This window comes from Lepidochelys olivacea (genome assembly GCF_965140295.1).
Source record: "Lepidochelys olivacea isolate rLepOli2 genome assembly, chromosome: 7".
NCBI classification, from domain to species: Eukaryota; Metazoa; Chordata; order Testudines; family Cheloniidae; genus Lepidochelys; species Lepidochelys olivacea.
Genome location: NC_140417.1, coordinates 20645203 through 20668769, shown reverse-complemented (window position 1 = coordinate 20668769; position 23567 = coordinate 20645203). Strand labels below are relative to the sequence as shown.

General features: G+C 42.2%; 1 protein-coding gene across 4 annotated transcripts in view; it reads left to right on the top strand.

The window, feature by feature from the left end:
* Nucleotides 1-11614, top strand: part of SLC6A6 (solute carrier family 6 member 6) — a 66844-nt gene extending 55230 nt beyond the window's left edge. For all 4 annotated transcript variants that reach the window (XM_084635502.1, XM_084635503.1, XM_084635501.1 and 1 more), the window contains 5 exons: nt 2332-2469; nt 5122-5224; nt 6333-6433; nt 8879-9049; nt 11342-11614. In XM_084635502.1, the coding sequence (XP_084491628.1) occupies nt 2332-2469; nt 5122-5224; nt 6333-6433; nt 8879-9049; nt 11342-11482 (654 nt within the window). In that variant the 3' untranslated portion in view covers nt 11483-11614. The remainder of the gene's footprint in view (nt 1-2331; nt 2470-5121; nt 5225-6332; nt 6434-8878; nt 9050-11341) is intronic.
* The last annotated feature ends 11953 nt before the right edge of the window (nt 11615-23567 follow it).

The window sequence follows — 23567 nt, the reverse complement described above, 5'->3', positions numbered from 1 at the left end:
TTATAAAAATTCACTCAACAAAGGCAACATGTTTATTGAACTCAAATCCTCGCTTATATGAGGAGAGATTCATAAGTGGTTTTTTTCCCGGTTGTTACCAGCTTAATCGCTCCAATTTGTAAAGTGTGGCATGTGTTCTAAATTGCTCTTTACCGCTTAATCTTTGAACTCTACTAAGTGACTTTCAGTCCCTTCCAAACTGAATGTTACAATGTCCAGTGCTGTGGTTCTACAACTAAGTGCTTATACAAATTTTAAGCTGTCTAGTAATTTTAAATAGCTCCTCACTGTGTAGAATAATTGAAACTAATTGGAGCGCTTAATTTCCTCTTCCTCCACTCCCCCTTTTTGGAGTGCAGTCAAGCAGGGTTTTGGAATGCCAGAGCATCTTAAGATCAAATCCAACCAATGGGAAGGGTTACATGTAAAAAGAAAAACAGTTTTACATAAGACTTTCAAATAGGAGTTCAACCAAGCGTTCAGTATTAACCACTAGATGGCTAGATGGTCCAGTAATATAGCTGCTATCCCATATTAGTGAAGGGTACAGAGTACAATGTGTTTAAAGGAAGTTTCTGGACATAGTAAGTATATTAATGCAAAGGATAGGATGATTTATATACACCAGAATATTGCTACTTCATGAACTCACTGCGAGATGTCACTGACTGTGGGATGAACCATTTACTTATTGACAACTCAGTGGGGCCAAACTGCTCTCAGTTACATCAATGCAGCTCAATGAAGTCACCGTTATAAGGGCCTGATCCAAAGCTCATGGAAGTCAATGCAAGGGCTCCTGCTGTCTTCAGTGGGCTTTGGATTGTGCCAGATATGAGAGCAGATTTTGGCTGTCTTGATTTCTTTCTTTCTATTAGATTTGTTTGTGCACCATTAAATGGTCCATTTTCCCATACATGAAGTATCAGGTGGGTAGCTGTGCTGTGTTAGTTTGGATCTGTAAAAGTGGCAAAGAGTCCTGTGGCACCTTATAGACTAACAGACATATTGGAGCATAAGCTTGCATGGGTGAATACCCACTTCGTCAGATGCAGGTCATGAAGTTCTTCTGGCTGTCAATAAATTAGAGCCCTTTCCCCAAGTCTGGTTTTGTTTTATTTGGACAACTCTAGTTATATTTGTCTTACATTCATTTTTTCAGTTGCAAGGACATACAGATAATTTTTAAAAAATAAAAACTATTCTAAGATGCTGAATTAGACACAGTAAGATATTAGCTGATCTGCTCAGGACTTTGGTTTATGTTGCAAGTGAGAATATTTTACCTACCCTCTGTAAAATGGCTGTATTGTTACAGCTATTAGAGAAGCACCTAAGGGTCTCAGTCACAAACCAGATGGCCCTATTATGCTAAGAGATGTAAAAACATATGTAAAGAATCAGAACTGTAGGACTGGAAGGAACTGCAAGAGGTCTTCGAGTCCAATCCCCTGCACTCAAGGAGGGCTAAGTATTATGTTTGTACAGCGGCCAAGGTCAGCCCTGGGGCTGTCGAACAGCTCACCAGCAGCCCACTGCCCGAGAGCAGTCCCCTGCCTGCCAGAGCAGCGCCCAGGATTGGGTCAGCCCCTGGGGCTGGTACAGCAGTGGTCAGCTCCTACCACAGGAGCAGTAGCAGGGCTGGAGCAGTTGCTCTGTTTGTCCACTCCTGCCTCAGGGTATTTTTAGTAAAAGTCATGTCGCAGGCTTCTGTGAATTTTTGTTTATTGACTGTGGCCTTTCCCTGACTTTTACTAAAAATACCAGTGACAGAATCTTAACCTTACCCTATACTGTTACTGAATAATTGGTCTATTTACAGTGTGTAAAGTATCTGCACAAATTTTTGCAGGAGTGGGGTCTAAGTTTATGACAAGATGTAATAGGTGGATGAAACAAACAAACAAACAAATTGGGGAAGTGGGGTTTTGTGGAGAGAAAAAAAATTTGAATGAATTTTCACCAGTATAACTGAAAACAGAATTTGTCCCTAATTATGTACTTTAACTATGCAGTGTATATAAATTTCACCAGCACATCAAATGAAGACAAAGATTGAGAGATGCTGCCTCAGTTCAGGTTTAGCTTTTCGAGTATTTTTCTCTACCTCTTTTCTCACATGCACTTTTTGTTCATCAGAAACATCTACAACATAAAAGCCACATGACCATTTTCCTCTCATCACATTCATTTCCTTTAGCCTTCTAGTTTATGTTTATAAGAAAACCAACTTAATGTGTAAATACAGAGCTCCTAGGGGGTGTTTAATTAAGACAAAAGAGAATGAAATGTATACTGTGTATATTTCAATTTGTTTTTTTCCCCCTTTAGTTTGTTGAAGTTGAAGGACAGATCACGTCACTAGTTGATCTGTACCCATCCTTCCTAAGGAAGGGTTACCGACGGGAAATCTTCATTGCTATAGTGTGTTTCCTTAGCTATCTTCTGGGACTAACTATGGTGACTGAAGTAAGTAATGCTGATGATGGCGTGCTTTATTTAATTTAATTTAATATATTTATTTATTTATTTTACTATCAGCATGTATCCTCATTGACATTGTGAATCAGATGGCATAAAGCAAACAGCTTAGAAGAACACCACCACTTAGCTCCTACATAGCCCTTTTGATCCCTAGATGTCAAAGTGCTTTGAAAGGGAGGTAGATATCTTTATGCCCATTCTACAGATGGGGAAACAGAGGCACAGGGAAGTGAAATAGAACCCAGGACTTCTGACACCCAATCCATTAGGTCTCAACTAGTGGAGAGGGGATGTCATGAACAGTTACATGGATATATGACTACCCTTCCTTTCTTTATGGCTACATAGGAAGAGGGTCCCAAACCTTTTTTCTGTTATAAAATGGGGTCACAGTATAGAACCACTGCACTAGCCAATGATGCCTCATTGCAAGCCAAAAAATAAAGCACTTGGAATTTCCAGAAGCATCTACTCAGCAATATGACATATCTAGTCTGAACGTAAAAAAAATAAAAAGATGGAAAATCTGACTGTCATTCCCGTATAACCTAGTTTACATCTGCTTCCTAATCAGATAGGTGCAGAAGAACAGCGAAAGACTTTGGGAATGAAAATCTTTTCAAAACAAAAGCTTGAAAATTAATCACCCCTTTCATAATGCAACAAGAATGACAGAAAGGGGCTTAAACCAAAGATTACTTTAAAGAGCTTTGCATCTCATTTCTGATTCTGAAACTTTTAAAACATATATATAATCCTAATAACTCCAGATAAATTCACTCATCTGCTCTAGCGAAATTTGTTTATTATGCTGTATATTTCTCTTTGATGAAGTAGCAATTTGGCTGGGTAACTACATTGTCCCTAGCCAAATTCCCTCTTGACCTAAACTGTTGACTAGTAGCTCCTGACTTTCACCACAGCTGCACTTCAGTTGTGGGATTTGTGTATCTAAATCAGATCTCTGCAAAGTACATGCACATTATTGTGTGTGCCCAAGTGAAAATTTGAGTCAAGTTTGTAGTACTTTAAGATCTTTTAAAATGAAGTATTTCTTATTAGTGTAAAATATTATTTTTACTGTGGGGCAGATTCCGATACCATTGCTCAACTTCCTCCACAAGGAAACTCAGTAATTTCAATCGTGGTGTCTAAGATACTATACAACATGAGTAAAAATGCCAGAAATCTGGCCCCAAATTATCAAAAGGGTGGTAGGACTCTTCAGTGCATATTGTAAAACAGGTTGAGATTGTTAAACTCAAATCTAGCATGATGTGTTGGGGTGTACAGCTTCCATCTAGTCCATTCAGTGAAGTAGGTTCTGATTTTGGTTACAGACATTTGAATCAGTGAAGTTACTCTGGATTTAATTTGGTATAAGCAAGCCTAGAATCTGTTCCAATGAGTGCACTATTGTGATATTTATCTTAGAAATAACACAAGCCTTCTTTTGAAGATCAGACTTAAAACAAAATCTGAGGGATCTCTGTAAGAATTAAAATAATGTCCATAACTGACATTTCGAATACACTGACAATTTGTCCAGAAATGTTAATGTGAAACTAACATAAGAAGTGAAGAAAATTACATCCATATAGAACTACAATTCAGCACATTTAGAGCAATATGTGGCAATGAAACTGGACAGATCTGTGTAATATTTAAAAGTAATAGAGAGAGAGAGGGAGGGGTCATGCTGAGAAAATATCTTTCCATTAGACTCATAAATGGAATATCTCCTAGTGCAGAGGTGGGCAAACTCGGCCCTCGGGCTGGATCCGGCCCCTCAGGGCTTTGGATCTGGCCCGCGGGATTGCTACCCCCGTGGCACCACACCTCTCCAGGAAGCGGCCACACCATGTCCCTGCAGCTTCTGGGGGTGGCGGGTGGGAGGGCAGAGAGCTCCGCACACTGCTCTTGCCTGTGGGTACCACTCCCAAAGCTCCCATTGGCCAGGAATGGGTTACCGCGGCCAATGGGAGCTTTGGGGGAGGTACCCCCCTATTGCATCCCGCACCTCAACCCCCTGACCTGAGCCCCCTCATACAACCCGCTCTCCTCCTCTGCCCCAACCCCTTGCCCTGAACACCTTTCTGCACACCTCACCCCCTCCCGCACTCCGCCCCTGCACCCCAACCCCCTGCCCCGGCCCTGCAAGCAATTTCCCCACCCAGATGTGGCCATCGGGCCAAAAAGTTTGCCCACCCCTGTCCTAGTGAGATGACTTTAGTCTCATTAGAGGAGTTTATGTTAAAGACCAATTATTTATTTTCATATGTTTCTATAAATGCCCGTACAAAAATATCTTTAAGAAGGAAAGACTTAAGTGTCTCAATCGGTTATACTAAGTGGCTTAATTTTAATCAATAAGCTTCTGCTTTAAAGTGCTTTCAGTGATAAACAAGCATCTTTTCTAGGGCGGTTAATGCTAAGTACTAACCTTTAATAGTTGATTGACATCTGTACTTGCTAAAAAGCAATAAGATATTTTGGTAGAATTTTACTTTTTATAAACAGTCAAGAATTTGGTACAGCATGGTTTTCTGTTCATAAGGCTATTTTATTTTGAATTGAGTATAGAGCACTCAGGGTTTTAGTGACTGATCCTAACCCTTTTGCGTATCTCTTTTACAGGGTGGCATGTATGTGTTTCAACTCTTTGACTACTATGCAGCTAGTGGTGTATGCCTTTTGTGGGTTGCATTCTTTGAATGTGTTGCTGTAGCCTGGGTTTATGGTGAGTAAGGATCCCTAGGTCTAACATGAATCTTATCATGAGTCCATAAGTTTTACCTATTTGCTGGTCAAAGCTAGCAAGACACCATTCAGCAGACTGAACCATCCATTCCTGACTAGTCTGTGGAAGCACCTGCTATTTTGCCATTATTGTCATTTTGCTCTTCATTCCGAGGGCCACATTTTCAGCTGGGCTCAAGTCAGCCTCCAATTTTTTCATACAGAAATGAATGTTTTTTGCATGCTCATTGGTAGTTAGATGCACAATTAAGCATTCCCATGTGTAAATGTAACATCCAGAGCTGAACTTTCGGTCGATAGTGAAAAGCTCTGATTGTGTCTCAAAGACCTATCTTCTAAAACTGTCATCTCTACATGGGTCAAGCCAGCCAAATAGAAAACAGATGGGAGAGAGCCTACAGAAAATGGATTATGTCTGGTTATTTTTAGGTGATTCAGATTTCCTAAATCTGACAATAATCTATGTTGCCATTTTGACTGGCTATGACTGGTCATTTCCACAGTTCTTCATGAACTATTAATATTATAGTATTAATTATAAATACTATTCTTTTACTTCATATTGAACCACAGTAAAATTTAGATTGAAATGGGCTGTATCAGTTATTACTCAGTCCTTTCTCAGGCAAAACTTTTGCCAACTTCCATTGTAGTTCTGGGGTTAGTATTCTGCTGTAGTAACGCAGTATTCTACTGCAACAGTATGAGAAGAGAGACTTCCCTCAACCTTTCAGTGCCACCATGCGCGACCTTTTTGAAATTCCTGTACATCACGCTTGTTGAACAATATTGTACACAGCCCTGTAATGTAACCTTTCCTCTTTACTATGGAAATTAGCATCCATGAAAATATAAACAGTGCATCTGATGCACTTAGCCACAGACACTCCTCTCTAAACACAAACAGCTCCCATAGACTCAAAACAAACCACTATTTTTCCTCTTCAGCTCCTTCTCAGCCACAACTGTGCAGCTGTATTAGTGCAATACCAGTTGGTTACTGATGTCCTATACTACGTGGCTTTCATATCCAGGCTCCTGATAATGCTCTTTTCTTCACCAAATCACCAAGTGACTATGTATTCCAGGCGCTGATAATATTTACGATGCCATTGAAGATATGATTGGATACAGACCTGGTCCCTGGATGAAATGGAGCTGGATTGTAATCACACCACTTCTTTGCGTGGTAAGTACAGAATCACACTGTTTCTCGTCTTGCACATGTTTCTTCTTCCAACCTTTGTCCTGGTTTTTTGTCCAGTAAGGGGGAACTTCCCAGAGGGCACTGTGTGCAGGTACCAAACTGAAAGGGGTACACGCAGTTTGGAAATGCTCTATTTCTCATTTAGTATTATATATAACACAAAAAGCTATGCTGCAAAATCAGGCATTCAGACGTTAGGAAATGCCAGAATGAAGGTTGCCTGTGCAAGGTTACCTTGTCCGTTCAGTCTTCCCCATAGCTCCTTGTCCAGTTTCAATGCTCTCTCTGAGCCAACTGACTCCCAACCCTACCCCACCCTGTTTCCCTCATTGATTCCCAGTACCAGCCTTCCCACCCAGCCACACCTAGCCTCACCTCCTCCCCAACTAGCTCCCTGTCCTTGGCTCCTAGCCCAGCCAGTCCTAGTCTCCCTTCAGCTCCAAGTCCCAGTCTCCTCCTCCATCTCCCAGTTACAGTTCCTCTCCCTGCTTTACTTACAGTCTCACTAGGCTTCCTGTGTCAATCCACTTTTCCCCCCAGCTTTGTCTCATCTGTATAAGAGTTAGACAGCTGCCTCCTCCACATTGTCTGAGGACCAGCAGGGGGCTGTCACTGAGAGCAGAGATAGGTTCCCTATTTTGATTTCCGGTGCCTGACCCTGTGCGGATGGTATATGCACAGTCTGGTCAGCACTAAGACCTGTGAGCGGTTTGAGCATGGTCAGTGAAGATGGAATCGTTGGAGCTTTTAGTGTTGAGCTCTAGAAAGTCTCTGCTGAACATGTGTTAACTATGATTTTTTCAAAGGCTTATTTATAACTTGGCCAAATTTGGGCAGATTTTCTTGGGGATGGTAAAAGTCCGAAACAAAGGCCATCCTCCTGCCAAATTCCAAGTCCCTACACCAAAGTATGGGGGGCATTAGAGCATTTCAAAGAAAAGATCTCAAGAATTTTTCAAAATGGGCAAAACAATATATTTTTTCCTAGCCTTGTCTTCAGAAATGACTGAACCATTTTGGCTGAAATTTTCCAATCAATCAATATCTATCAGTCAACTTTAGGCAGACACTCAGCATGGAAAACTTCAGCCCAAATGGTTAAAGTTTGGTAAAGTTATAAAACATCTGAAAACAGGATCTTATACTGGGAAGTATTGAGCAACCTTAAGCATAGACAGTAATATCAACCCCTCTAAATCTATAGTGGAGCAGTGTCAGCTAGTCTTGATGAAGATGTTGGAAGTTTTTATGCCAGTGGTGTGTAAATGTTGACACTTTGAGGTGGACAGCTGTAGCATGGCCTCAATGCAGCAGAATTCTTATATGCAAGGCAGTGGCTGGAGAAAATCAAGTCCCCCTCATATTCATATTTCCTGTTTTCTTGCAAACACACACAGAGAGAAAATATTTCCTTTCTCACTGATGCATGTTAATGCAACACAATAGAATCACATGTTCGGTATAAAACCTCCTTACTGTCAAACCAAGTGAGCTTGCGTGTTGAGTGTAGGTGTCTTGACAAGTGATCTCCCTCCCTGTCTTTCTGACACCTAACATATATGTATGGCACCTATCATATATGTATTGGCTAACACCATGCTCACTGTTCAAAGTGAACACAGATGAGGGGAGTTCAGGAGATACTTACTGAGTGACTATGTAAGTGAGTAAGGAGATACTTACTGTAAGAGTACTGTCATAATATCCTGACCAGGACTTTGGAACAACAAAAGAAAAGCGTATCCCCTTATAATCCATCATTGGGTTTACACTGAGATCACTGCACGATGGAACAGGACTCTGGAGGTTAACCAGTGCTGTATGGATGCCCATGCAGTGCAGACCTGACTCACTGGGCTTATGGCAGTCTACCTCACTGTTAAGTGTCTGTTTGATTTAAGGAGCATCCAAGAACCTGGCATACAGACTGTAGCACAAAACCTATTAGTGTTGGTTGCAGAGCAGAAATAAGTAGTTTTCCTAATTTTGCAAGGGGGAAGAGCATATCTTTCCCTTGCAAAGTAACCAGTACTGAAATAAAGCATCTTTATGCTGGAGGACAAGTTGCTCAGTGTTAGGAGATAAAGTAAAGAACTGCACAGAGAACTCCATTTGCAATGCACAAGTGTTACTGGTTCTACAAAATGCAGGAACTGTGCTACATGTTTGAGTGCTGTCTTCTGGGACCATATCTGTTAACTGGCTATTTACATAAATATGCACATATAAAGCTCTCTTGTAACAATTTCAGTGTAGAATGTCTTTCCCATGGTTTAAAATGCTTAGCAAAGTTGGCCAGTGCTGCCTTTTACTGCCTTCCTTTTCTGGATCCCAGTGATACCCTATCGTGTGTAAGCTGCAGTGGATCCACAATGCTAGTACCTATTCTATAACCCTTCTTCTCGTTTTGTTTTCCTTCCCTTACAGGCGTGCTTTATCTTTTCTCTGGTCAAGTATACACCTCTGACCTACAACAAAGTTTACACATACCCTGACTGGTCCATCGGCCTGGGATGGGTTCTTGCCCTTTCCTCCATGACCTGCATCCCATTGGTCATGGTCATCCGCATTTTAAAGTCGGATGGCTCACTTATTGAGGTAAGAATGACCACACAAATGGTGGGTGGATGGTTACTTCGTGTGTGTGTGTGTGTGTGAGACACAGAGAGAGAAAAGTTTAACATTTAAGAGTAAACGGTGGCTTCAGTTGGGGGCCACTCTCTTTGTATCTGCTTTGTTGATTTGGCTCCAGGAAAGTTATTTTAACATACAGTGGATAAAGCAAGCCACACTGGAGAGGTACAGTATGGCCCACACTTGTCCATGTCTTTAATATGGAAGGGCTGCCAGTGGAGAATACAGACCCCAGCATGCTAGCCTCCACCTTCTCCATCTTGATAAAGATGAAGCATGGCATGCTGTGACATGAAGCTGTCTTCTATGCAAAAGATAGGCCAGCTGCAGCCTGATCCATGTTATGCAAAATAATCACAACCCTTGGAAAGCTGCCATTGTGGCTCTTGGTAGGGCAAAGTTGAACATCTCAGTTTAACCAATATAAATAATCACTTTTCAGATCATCTTTCAGCAAACATTATGAATCCTATCTAACTAGATTAAAACCTAAGCCTTCTGGCCTCAAAAAAAAAAAAAAAATCAGCTGATATGACGTGCCTTCCATGGCTGTGTTCTTTTTGTTCAACAAAATGTTCCCTCTCTGAGCACAGTTGTTTTTTAGTCTAGTTTCACACAGAAACTAAACTATGCCTATGTGCACCAGAGTTCAGTTTGCAAGGCAAAGGGAGCTCAACACACAGTTCAGTAGGAAAATAGTAGAGATAAGATTAGAGATAGAAAAGTTAGAGAGAAGGCCAAATCTAAATCTGCACCAAAGAACCCATGGAATTTTGAGGATATTTAGTACCACATGTGAAGGCCATGCCTGACCTTATCTCTAGTCAAAAGCTTAATTCCCGAATTTTAGGAAAACTCTTCTGAACTTTTTGGCTCTTCTCTCTCTCCCTCTCACGGTCTAAAATGACCCAAATGAAACACTGGCTCCAAACGCTCCCAAACTTTGGGGAAACTTGGATTCAGATCTGAACTTTACAGCTTGGTCCTGCCTCTGGCAGATACATGCTTAGTGCACCTCAAAGACAAGTCAAATACATTCTTCTATTCGCCCTTCACAGTATTTCTTCATCTTCTCTTCAAACTGTGCTTTTTTTCAGTAAAGAAAGTAGCTTTTCCCAGAGCATAGTAATACACTTGAATGTGTGCGTTCTCGAAGTTTTAATGGTCTTTTTAGTGCTGGCTAGGACATTTTGTTGGGGCATGTTATTTTCCTGCCTGCATTCTCACCATCTATTCAGAAAGAGGGCTAAAAGTAGCCAAAGCTGCCTTTTAAGATCATCTTAGGAGGTAACCACTTGTCAAATGCCATCTAGTTCCTTCTTTGTGAACTGAGACTAGAAGAAAGGTCTCAGCTTGCCAATGAACTACCCTGTTTAAAGGCAGGATTGTTTTCAATACAATGAGAGAGAACACATGAATCGGAGGAGACTCTATAGCACTGAAATTCAACTTGTGTTTAGTCAGGCTCTCTGACTTCCCATCCAGTGAGGCCCTAGTGCTCCTTCTTGAATAAAATATTAGGGTTGGAAAGGATATTCTGGGTCCTGTAGGCCGCAATGCTACATAGCAATAGTACAGTTTCCATTAATCTTATAGCATCCCTGAATATCTGATGGCCAAGTCTAGCCTCAAATACCTCTAATGATGGTAATTTCACAACTTTTCTTGAATTACGAGCATGCTTTTTCTCTGATCTCCAGTCCTTAAAGATACTGGGTTTCATTCTCTAAGTGAGGCCAAGGGCTCAAAAATAGACTGAACTTTTACATGGATAATGAGATAGTTACATTAGATAGGATAAAAATAGCTTTAGGGGGATATATATCCATATGCTTCAGAGCATACATCAACTATGAATTGAAGGGGATAAGGAAGAAAGCTCCCTATTGGGCAGGTTGGTTAGCATCTGATATCAGCCATTCTTGGACTCAGGATACTGGACTAAGTGGACTACTGGTCTGAGCTAGTAGAGTACTTACTAATGACCTAGCCTAATTCAGATCCTGGGTTTAATGGTAAAGATGAAAGTGGACTTCCTGACAGTGAGCCAGATTAATTGGTAGAGTCACAGGAGCTGCTCGTGGTAGTAAGCACTATGCTTGCGGATAAGCAGCTGCGAGATGAAGCCCTTCATAAGATGCTCAAGAGCGTCTGGAGAGAACTATGTTTTATGACAACACACTTTTCTAGACTCTTGCTCTTCGGATCGACGTGGCCATTTTTCTAACCCTTGGCTGTTGCTCTTTCCCCTTTCAGAGAATAAAAGCAGTGGCTGCCCCTAAGGAAATGAATCGGTGGGCCAAAGAAACAGAAAGCACCACCTCGTTCTGCGCCAATGGAACTCCTAACGGTGGATTGATTAAGCCAACTCATGTCATTGTGGAGACTATGATGTGAGCTCTCTCTGTGAGAGGATAAACCTGCTTTAACTGCCATTTACTAACCATAGATTCTCATAGGACCGGGTTTACAGAGCTTTATATTTGCACTAGGATTTATTTTTATTTCTCACAGAGAAAGTTGTTTTTTGTGGTGTTTTTTCTCTCTTTTTTTTTTTTTTTTTTTTTTACATATTTTGTAAGGTAATCACAGCAGAAGCCTCGCGCAGGAGGCAGCTTTCATATCAGACTAGACCTATTACAGGAATTTACTACCATTGGGGTTTTTAACACGTTAATAGCTCTCTGAATATTATACATCTTATCACTTGAAATTGATTTTCTTGCCAGCAATATATTCAAATCTCAGAAAGCAATTTTTTAGGTGCTGGTGTGGTTGGGAACAGGGTAAACAAACCCTAGAACTCATGAATGAGCTCTGTTGAGAGAATTGCAAAAAAAAAAAAAAAAAAAAAAAAAGAAGAAGAAGAAGCCAAAAGGTGGATGTTGCTGCAAGGGATTGGTTTTCAAAGGTGTAGTGCTTTCGTCCTCTGGTTCAGGCAGGGTGAATGACCGATTTCTGAGTCATGATGCTACCTTTGCTATGGTCAATATATATATATATATATATATATATATATATGGTCAGCTGGAGGAGAGAAATGCATGGGGGTGGGCAATGCAGTTAGGAATTAAATACCCAATCAGGACACCTGTCCCTCCTGAGCAGCATGTAAAAAGTCCAGTCACAGTAGAAGAGAAACTACTTATTGCCTACAGAAGACATCTTGCCTGAGGAAGGAGTTTTGTGCACAGACCCATTAATTTTCCAGCATGCCGTAGGTTAGCTGAGATGTTACTGGTTTAAACTTGCACTTTGTACGAACAGAATGGTAGGAGCAGCCTGTGTGATAGTGAAGATCTGAATTATGGAGAGGCAGCATTCGTGTTTTATGGAATTTAAAATATATATGTATTTTGTAAACTGCTGGTCTTTGGTAGCAAAAGAAAAATATATTGAGGACAATGATCGCACCAAGCTTAACACCCAGCATGTTATTCATTACCACAGGAGCAAAGCAGCCTAGGTATATATTGTACACCAGGCATTTCCAGCAGGCACATTTTTAATAATAGTAATTAAATTAAGAGAACAACAATGCTTAGCACACCCCTATGCGCTGTTCATCCATATACCTCAAAGTGGTATCCCTGTGTATTTATTTTACTATTGTTGTTGCAGTTGGGAAAGCAGGTCCTGGAGGGAAAGTGACTTGTCCAAGGTTACAGAAACTCAGTGGCAGAGGTAGGGCTAGAACTCAGGTCTCCTGACTGTCTTGCCCCAGAGGACCATACTATCACCATTTTGTTTTTTGGGTAATGCATTTATCAGGGACAAAAAAGGGGGAATTCCACCTACTGTAAACTAGGGCTTTATGTAAATTGAGAAGTATGTAATTTTTCTTTGGTTAAAAAACATTACATACCATTCCAATTTAGACTTAAAAGAAAGCATTTAATGCAGTAGAAAGCTGCTAAACAGTTTTTAAAGCCGGATGGCTGTAGGTAAATTGATCACATAGGCCAGGTCAGGAATTTCAATCGAGATTTGCTCCGTGAAGAATTTCAAACATCTGGATAGATCTTGTTTCACAAACCTCAATACATGCTGAGAAGAGGCTCCCTAAAGAAATCCAGCCCTTTCCATTTGGATACGGTACTTGGGAGATAATCCTAATTGTAGTACCACAGTTAGGCTAGCCAAAGGGATCTGGGGGGAGCTTCAGCAGCCGAGTCTGTACCTGCTTATACTATTGCCAGTTCAGTTTGTCCATGGGTAGATTTTTGCAGTTTAAATGGGAACATATCCAGTTCTTAACATTCCTACATGGGACATTTTAAAAAAGATGTCCCATGCATTAACTGTATGCAGTGTTGTTACAGCCATGTCGGTCCCAGGAGATTAGAGAGACAAGCTGAGTAAGGTAGTATCTTTTGTGGGACCAACTTCTGTTGGTAAGGGAGATAAGCTTTTGCGCTACACAGAGCTTTCCTTCAGGTCAGGCACTAACTGGTCATTGCAGCAGAAACTTGTAGTGTTAGTATTAATGTAAAATGGAAGGGGCAATTTAGAAATAAGAAAGGGACCAAAAAAAAAGTGTCTTGTATAGTTGGAGAGTCTTTATAATTTGCGTCTCTGTTTTTAAGTCAGAGGGGCTGAATTCCAGCAACAAAAACAGCCAACACCACATTAATTTTGTTTTCTTTTCCAATTACTGTATTATGAGAGTTGCAGATGAAACACTTATAATTTGTTATGGCAACTATCACATCTCGTGCTGAAGGTAAAAGCCACCCTGAAGCTACTCGGGGTGCCTTGACCACCTCAACAGAAGAATTCTCTAAGCCAACGTGATTAAAATTGGATTTTGAGAACTTTAGTGAAGAAAAAAAAACAATTAAAATCAATTCCTGTGTTAAATATTGTTTTAACCTTTTGCTATCAAAAGGCAACTAAATTAAAGCTAAAACTCTGTCAGACATGTTATGTATTCCAGCCTTTGTGGAAATGGAGAAGGCCTGAGACAAAGCCTGCTGCAGTCAATGGAAGGATTCTCAGTGGGCTTTGGATCAGGCCTTTTGTCCTTCTCAAAATCTCGTCATACTTTGTGTATAGGCACAATGGCATGAGTTAAGGTGAGAATAGCAACCCCATAATTAAATTCCTCATTTCAGTTAGTGTAAATTACAGTAACATATTTTGTTATAGACTCACATTTTGTGTGCGCACACATACTCTAGAAGGGGTACATCTGAGAGGGACACTAATTAGAAAAATAGTTTGAAGGTTGAGATTGAGATTTCATGCTTCACACATGGTGGAGGGTGGATTTGCATTAGGAACCAGAGGGTTAATACTACACCTTTAAAACTACAAATAAACAAGAACGAGAGCCCAGCGCCATTTTGACTCAAACTGTGCCATTCAAATCAGTCGCTTCCATGTTCCAAGTGAAAGTGTCTCACACACATATGCAATGACCTCACCGAAGTTCTGCTGGTGTAAGGTTCGCTGGCCCTGACTGTGCTATTCATCCTGACCGCAAGAAAGGGCCAGATTCATGAAGAGCTATTAAATCCTCCTTTCTCTTGAACAGTCACCCAGAACAATGCTGGTCACCATCCCACGGTTTTGAGCACCAGCGAGCCTATTCACAGTTTAGAATGTTTCCTAATGCTTTTATCTACATTTTACCTGGTGGTAAACTTGCATTTCAACATTATAGTCTGCTAAATTAAAACAAAAGGTAAATGATTCTTTCAAGTTCATATTTTCTACGTATTTATGGTTGCAATGATAACTAATTTTCTAATTCACTTTGTAGCAATGTGTGACCTATTTTACCTGCAGCGGAGGCACTAAATATCATGACTAATCATAGATGAACTGATTTCAGTTAAGGGGAAAATACCCCAGATGTTGGCCTTTTTTTACATTTCATGCACCTTTGTACTTTGTGGTTTCTTCTGGGTTTGGAAATGGCAATATTTCCAACTTCACTGAAATCAGGTACTGAAAATTTCATGGGGGAAATCTTTCGCTCATAAGATTTTCAGACCAAAGCAGTGCAGATAATCAAAACTTATGATTCTTATCTAAGCCAAACCTTCCAAACTCTTGCAGTCCACCTGTCACTCACCTGATCTCATTAAAAGTCACAAAGTATGATAACGTAACCAGTAGACTGTATTGGTACAACATGGTTTCATGAACAGAATTTGTTTTGGTTCTCATTAATTTTCCTTTTCACCTGTCTATTGGTGACTCTGGTCCAAACAGATCTATGAGCTTCCATATGTTCTCACTGAAGTTTGAGATATGGAAACCAATATGGGTCAGTTCCTATGCAGCAAACAAAAATAAAAAAGGACAGTAGTTCTGTGTACCACCTTAACATATGTTGCTATCCAAACTGCAGTGGAAGGTCAGCTCTTGAATGTGGGTTCGGGAAGTGGCTCAGCAAACGTGAGCTGCACTGGTGCACTTGCAAAAAAAAGTGCGGCCTTCTAATCGTTTTAACAAGACAACGGCAGAGAATTTTATGTCGTCACTGTAATCACATGATCAGTGACTAATCAGAACTCCGGCTTGTTTTTAATGTAGTATGTGCCCTAATTGCTCACCTGCAGATGGACATGGCTACCCAGCCTCTGTCCCAAATAGCTCTAGATCTGAAGAAGGGTGAAATGCCCAGCAGTCAGTAGTACGTTGTTGAGCAGAATTGACAATTTGGTAATGTCTTTGTCATAAGTGTGTTCAAATCCTGTACCCACTGATAACAATAGCTTAACCGCCGTTTGTCTTCAGTGGGAGAGGGACTGAACACCTGGAATGACTGGTTATGAAGCCATGGCTTGTGGTCGCTGTGGGTCAGGTAGGGAGACAGTGTAAATAAATGGTTAAATAAGAGGTGTATTGAGTGGAGGGCACAGACTACTAAAGTGTTTCAAGTGCACTGGGAAGAAAGTTGGCCATCACCTAACACCGAGGAAATTCAGTGCATTTGGCACACTCCCTGTAGCAAACAACTGTTTTCAGTTCACATCTCAAATGAGACCCCCACCACAATTAAAAACAGCCTTAGGGGAGGTGCTGCTATGTCCAGTCTTCAAAGTATTTACAGCATTCTTGGGAGATGATCTGATCAGGTATTGCTGGCAAAGAAAAGTGTGCAAAGGAAAAGCTCTTTTGAGTGCACTGCAGCAACAATGCCACCCCACCTTGTTTGATGATTGACAAGAGTGCACTGAAGTAGGGTGGGACAGGTTAGCCAGTATTCATAGGCGAGAAGCCTAAACCTCAAGGAGCCAAGATCACCTCTTCTTAACTAGTGATGGGGTGAAATAAAAGCTCAGAACCAACGACCCTGAACTTTGGGGAACGTAGGTTAAAATTCATGGCTGCCTCTGTCATAGGCTGAACTGAAATCCCAGGTCCAAAATACCCCCAAAGAGAGTTCAGATATGGATCTGAAGGTCACAGCTTGGGCCCATTTCTTCCAGAGTTAGATGCCAAAGCCTTGTATTTAGAATTAAAGGTTATTATTAACTCTCAGCTGAGAAGCGTTCAGGAACTACTAGGACACAACCTTTAATCTGTTATATTTATTCATTTTTAATCTAGGGTGAACACGCTCCTAATTGTACTAATTTGTTTACAGAGGAATTAATGTTAAATAGGACACGCTGGGTTTACAGCTTTGTGATGTATTACTCTTTAGTTTATTCTGAGCTACTCTAAGGAGGACATCAAAGCATCAGATCAAATCCCTAGCTACAAAGATAAACACGACTCAAGCATCTGTGGACACAGAACATAAGAAAACAAGCTGAGTGCATAAAATAAGACCTTGATCCTGCATGCCTTGGTCAGGTTAAAAAGCTCACTGATTTCAATGGACAATTTAATTTCAGCAGAAATTTTGCCCAAGACAGTGCCCAACCACGACTACAGCTGGTCCAATTTTTTTTTTTTAAAAGGAAATCCCCCCTGCCAAATGGAAAATGTTTCATTCAAAGAGTGCTAGTTTTTCCAAAGGCAAACAATGTCAAAACATTTTCAGTGCCTCCCCCCTTTTTTAAAAAAAGTGGAAATTTTGAAAAAAAATTCTTTAAAAATTTCCATAAAAACATCAAATAAAACCCAGGTGGCATTTTTCAACGATTTCTAATCAAAAGCTAAAACAAGATCTGAAAAAGCTTAACCAAAATATAGCTTTAGAGTTGGTTTTAAACCTGGAATCAAGTAAGGATCAAAGTCTGTGAAGGCAGGTTGAAAAATGTGTGTGCAGGGGGGAGGGAGTCACAAAACTTTTGTTAATTTAGCCTTCCATTTTTTCCCCATTAAAATCAGAATTTTAGGCCCAATCAGAGGGTACAGGAGAACTAGGAAAAGAAACTGGATTTCTTTAGCCTGGCACTTGTTGTCTGTAAATCTTCTGCAGCTGAGGTGTGAAAAGGTTTTTACAATAGACAAAGTGGCAGAACACCAGTGTTGAAAAGGTGTTGGGAGGCTGAATGTTGTGGGACAGATTGAGGTGGGTCCATCATTTGCTCTTGTCGAAGAACTCAAGGATGTTCTCTTAGCATTGGATTAATTGAAGTACTGCTCTGAAATGCTCATTGTTTTGCTCGGATTTTTTTTTCAGTGTGATGTTGTGATTGTTACCTGATAGATCTCCAGGGACTTCAGATAGTAAGCAGTGGTCCATCTTGTTTGATGTATTTAGCTAAAAACAGTGGTGGTGGTGATTTTTGTTTTTTATTTAATTTCCTAATAACTGTAACTACAGTATGTGATAAGTAGCACGTGGAAGAGTGACGATGTTGAAGTCACCTGACCTTTTTAAAAACTTTAACAATAATTTTTAAAAAAAAAATCGGGTTTTGTTCTGAGCAGGACTGTTTGTATTTGAATAAGATCCTGGAGTGTAATTCAATCCTTAAAACTAGCCTTTGTGTATACAGTAAATGTTTGTATTTTGCAGTATCTGTTTTGATTTTTAGATAAAAATGTATATTGATATTTTTAAGTCATCTTTGCTTTTTTAGATGGAGTTTGTAATCACCTTATAACAGAAAATAAATTTTTCCTTTATAAATTAAACGCATTTGTCAGTTATTTTTAAGATTCAAATAACAGGAGACAACCTGTTATGCTCTGTGCTTATTGCAAAATACGCAAAATGCACGCTATGCTTTGGAATAGATTTCAGAATAGGATACTTTCAAATGACCATATTTCATTCAGTTGGGTCCTCACTGCTACACTACTATTAGACTTGGCAATCGGTGAACTCACCTCCAAACGTGGTCAAGTTCCAAAGACAGTGGATGGTTATTCGTACTCACTCACTCAAAATTTTCGGTGACTTCCCCCAATCTGCTTCATTTCAGCCTTGCTCAAGTCTTCACAACTTCCTTGATTTGGATTCTCTCACTCCAATGCTTCCCTTAAGTTCAGCTCTGCTCCCTCCATCCTCCCTCGCCCCCACCCTCACACACTTTCACCATGCTGGGGCAGGAGGTTGGGGTGCAGGAGAGAGTGAGGGGTGTGGGCTCTGGCCAGGTGATGCCTACCTCAGGCGGTGGTGCAGTGGGGCTGAGGCAGCCTCCCTGCCTGCCCTGGCCCCGCGCCACTCCCGGAATGGCCAGGTTGGCCCTCCAGCCCCGGGGGCAGAGGGCTCTGTGTGCTGCCCATGTCTCCAGACACTGCCCCCGCAGCTCCCATTGGCTGCAATTCCCGGCCAATGGGAGCTGCAGATTCGGGGCATGGGCAGTGCATGGAGACCCCCGACGCCTCCCTGCACCTCCTGGAGACGCAGAGAGCCTGCCTTAGTCGTGGTGTGCCGCCAGATTTTTAGCTGCCTAAAATCTCCTGGTTTGGCTTCAGTAGCCTCCAGGAGATAAAGCCCAATTCCAGGAGACTCCCGGCAAAACCAGGAGGGTTGGCAACCGTACTTAGAGGCAGGACAGGCATACTTGTGTTCATTGGTATCAAATGCTGCAGAGAAGTCCCGCAGGTGAATATGAATGCATTTCCCTTGTCTGTGGAGGAAATAGTATAAGGAGAAGAGAAGACTGGGGGGGGGGGGGGGGACATAACCTTTTACATACTGAAAAACTGTGTTACAATGAAGACGGTAAAAATTGTTTTTCTTAACCTCTCAGGATAGGGTGAGACACAATGGGCTTAAATTGCAGCAAGGTTGGTTTCGATTGGACAGTAGGAAAAGCTTCTGAACTGTAATGGTAGTTAAGCACTGGACAAATTGCTTAGGGAGACTGTAGAATCTCTGTCGCTGGCGGTTTTTAACAACAGGTTTGGGTACAACAGATGTCCCACAGATTGCACTGGCTTCCGCTTCCAGTCAAAGAGCTCTTCATGGTGTTCATCTGTAAGTTTTATATGACTCTAGGTACATTAGAGATTCTTGCCCATCCTAGTGCCATGACACTTGAGCTCAGCTGGACTGTTTCGATAATCCTCTAGATTTGAATGTCTGGGCAAGTGGAGACAAGATCTGAGTCTGACCCCACATCTGTGTAAATCCGGAGTAACTCTAGTGAAGCTAATCAAATTAGCTGAAGGTTAGGGGTCTATTAGAGGAGTGGGTGGTTGTGGTTCTGTGGTCCGCACTGTAGAGGAGGTCAAACTAGATGACCATGATGGTCCCTTCATATTGCTATTCCCAGAAGACTGTGGCGGGTGCCAAACATCCCGCCGCTGAAATGCTGCCGCAGAGAAGCAGCAGCAGGAAGAAGCGTCATTGCCAAAATGCTGCCGAGAAACAGGCAACACATTGGGGACCCCTGGCTTAGACTATGAGACTAGACTTCTGCACATGGGCTTAGTCAGAGACATATGAAGGATTAACAAGAAAGTCCATGCTCTTAAATTGGCATTTTTTTAATACAGAATTAGATACATACCATGGTTTGAAAATAACACATAGAACACGTCTGGTTCACAGTGAATTCAGTAACAAGTGGAGAAGAATTGCACAATCAGTTATTTCACAAAGGGCTTGCAGCCTTGGATAATCAGATCAGCTCCTAGAATCATAGAATCATAGAATATCAGGGTTGGAAGGGACCTCAGGAGGTCATCTAGTCCAACCCCCGCTTAAAGCAGGACCAATCCCCAATTTTTGCCCCAAATCCCCAATTTTTGCCCCAATAAAATTGACCAATCCCCAATTTTTTGCCCCAGATCCCAAATGGCCCCCTCAAGGATTGAACTCACAACCCTGGGTTTAGCAGGCCAATGCGCAAACCTCTGAGCTATCCCTCCTGTTTGTTCTTTCCAAGAAAGGGACTAGCTACATGGATATGTTGGAGTTCAAACAGAAGAAAATCATTTCAGGAAAGGCCTAGGGCCTGTGTTATACAGAGGTCAGATGAGGTGATCACAGTAGTCCCTTTGGGCCTTGGACTCTCTGAACTGTCCTGTACTGTTCTGGTGTTTTCAAGTGAAGTTTGTGAGCTAAAAATATGGAACATGTGCCCATCTTCTAACAAAGATTACTGGACTTGTTTGACATGGAAACTGCATCCAACACAACCAGTCACTCTCAGAACAGAGTTATATTGGGTATTACACTGCGGGGCATGAAATTAAATGAATTGAGCGCCAGAGAAAAGAACTACCAGCCCTGGAGATTTGCACGCTGTTTATCCCCTGAGCAGTAGAGCACAGGCAGTCTAAGGGCTAGGCCCCACCTCACCAGCACACTGGCTCACAGAAGGAGGTGGGCCTCCAGCCGTGTGAGTGCAGGTCAGTTTCCACAGACCACTCAGTTCCGGGCCTCTCAGTGAGACAGGCAATGAGGCGACAGACAAGTTTCCACATCACACATCCTAGGGAATGAACCATGAGAGTTCACCAGTTTATTTCACATTTCTCTGTGAACTACCATTCTAGGGCAGCAACTATCTGCCGCTACTGTCTTCAGCAGCATTTCAAATGGCAACCTAGGGAGAAGAATTTCATATATTAACATCCAGCCGCACACGTTTGTCTGTCACCTGCCTACCACCGAGTCAGACATCTCAAACTGGGCATTGATGGAGCCCTCTAAGCCTCTGACCCCTTTCACTTTAAGTGCCTCCTTAGTTTTCCCCACCTCAGTGTCCTCCACACTCATTTCTGAGCTACTGGTGACCCAAGCCTCAGTCATAGCACAGGCAAGGGTTGCTAGAGAATGATAATCCCTAAAAGCAGCCCACGTCAAGGAGCCGCTGTTGTGTGGTTTGTGTGACACCCAGATGGCTGAATACTTACCCAACGAGAATGTCTCCAAATCCGAGGAGCCTCTTCACATGACCTTGTAAAGCTACCACCACCACCCAGCAGTGAGGTTTGTACATAACATTTTGTAGTACAATGGGTATCTTATTACAGGGTAGGTGCCTCCAACGTTAAGACATTCTAAAGCATTCCAGATGAGCTGCCAGATGTGATAACTTTTACCTTGTGTACAATGGAGGCAGGGTTAAGAGGATACTGAACTGCTGAAACTACATTTGCTCCATTACACCTAACAAGATTTTATGCAATGCATACAGAGCCCTCTGGTTTACCCTGCATTGCTTTGGCAGTTGATTCCAAGTATTAGGTGCCGAACATCTAAAGGTCTTTGTTCTAAGGAATTTGCTACCTAGAAAGACAGACAAAGGTCACAGATAAGAGCTGTTTACTGTAGCAATGACCTGACCACAAATATTTCCATAAAAAGATTAAGTAAATTAAGAGGAATGATCACAGGTCAATCAGGGGCTTGATCTTGCACTGATCCTTCTGGGCCTGATCCGGCAAAGTATTTAAGCATCCAACTGCTCCTACTAACTTCAAGGGAACTACAGATATACTTAAACCTTGAGACACTTAACAGCCTAACAGTGTGGCTGTAAAATTATACTGCCCAAGGCAACAAATTGAATAAGCCTTAGGTTATGTCTACACTGGAATTAGACACCCACAGCTGGCCCGTGCCAACAGGCTCGGGTTGCGGAGCTGTTTAATTGTGGTGTAGATGTTAGGGCTTGGGCTGCTGACAGACCTCTGGGACCCTCCCACCTTTCAGGTCCTAGAGCCCAAGCCCAAACTTCGACTCCAGGTTCTGTTGGCACCTAATTGCAGTGTAGACATACACTTCGTGGCTTGGGCAGCAAAATTGTACAGCCACACGTTGTTAAGTACACGCTGTAGGGTGACCATCTTTTCAAAAGGCAAAAGCGGGACACATGCAGAACTCCGTGGCTCTGCCCCCGCTCTGCCCCTTCCCCTGCGGCCCCGCCCCCTGACCAGGCCAGAAGCTGGAGCTGTGGTAAGAACTGCCCAGGGAGCCCAGACTGCTGTGGGCAGCCCCAGACCTTCCACTTGCCCTGGGTGGGGGACTGGTTGCCCGAGAGCAGTCCCCAGCCCGGGGCACATGCCCAGGGTAGGCAGAGGAACCCGGGCTTCCCAGGTGGCTCTTACTACTGCCTGGCTCCGGCTTCCGGTCTGGCCAGGGGGCGGGGCTTCTGGGTGAGAGGAGGACTAAGGGGCAGGGCCTCATCTTGAGCGTGGGGGGGGGGCGCTAAGGCCCACCTCAGGCCCCTCCTGCCCCCACCAGGAAGAGGCTGGCACCACCCTGAGCCTCGGGCAGGTGGAGAACGGCGCCACAAGTGAGCCAGGAGAAATACGATCCTGGAATAATTCAGCCTTGAACTCTGCATTTCAGGACTGTCCCACCCAATTCAGGATGGGCGGTCACCTTAGTCTCAAGGTTTTGAATCAGAGGGTTTTACCTAGGTACAGAAGAGAGTCATCTACTTTAAGCTTACTGTGCCAAATTATACTAAAGACCAAGGGCTGCTTTTAGGGGCAGCAGCACATGGAGTATCATAGGCAGCCATTACAGATGGGCAAGATTTGGAGTTGGATCCCATGGATGTTGAAAAACACTACATTCTGGGATTGAATTTGTGCCCTTCTCTCAAAGCACTCCCATTTCTCCAATCGGAATACTATTTAAGACCAAATCCAAACTCACAAAGCTTTTCAGTCAAATTTACAGCCAGATTTGGCCTGGTCCCAACGTGGGTGTGTAGGGAGGGTTCAAGAAGCCTTTACCCACAAGGCCCAAAGACAAGAGAAAGACCCTGTCCTGAGGTGGGGAAAGGGTAGGGATTTCTCCATCCTCACGGCTCAGGAAATTGAAATCTCCACAAAGGGGAAGGGAGGAGAAGGGAAGGCCATGTCCCTAATCACCTCTGCATTGGCCTGCTCTGAGTGTACAAATGTGCACGTGAGGGAGACGGCTGGACCATCCAACCAGCCAGTATTATCTGGATTCTAACCTTTAGCAGAAATACACTCAAGAACAAGGCCAGATGCATTTCACTTGTTTTTATTTAATTAAAAAAAAACAAACAAAGTCATTGCAATCCCAGTTAAATACAGAGATTTACAAATAGGTCCAAAACAGGACTAAAATATTCTTTGAAATGCTGTACCTTTAAATATTGTGCTTTCATAGATACATAAGAAAATTAGCATA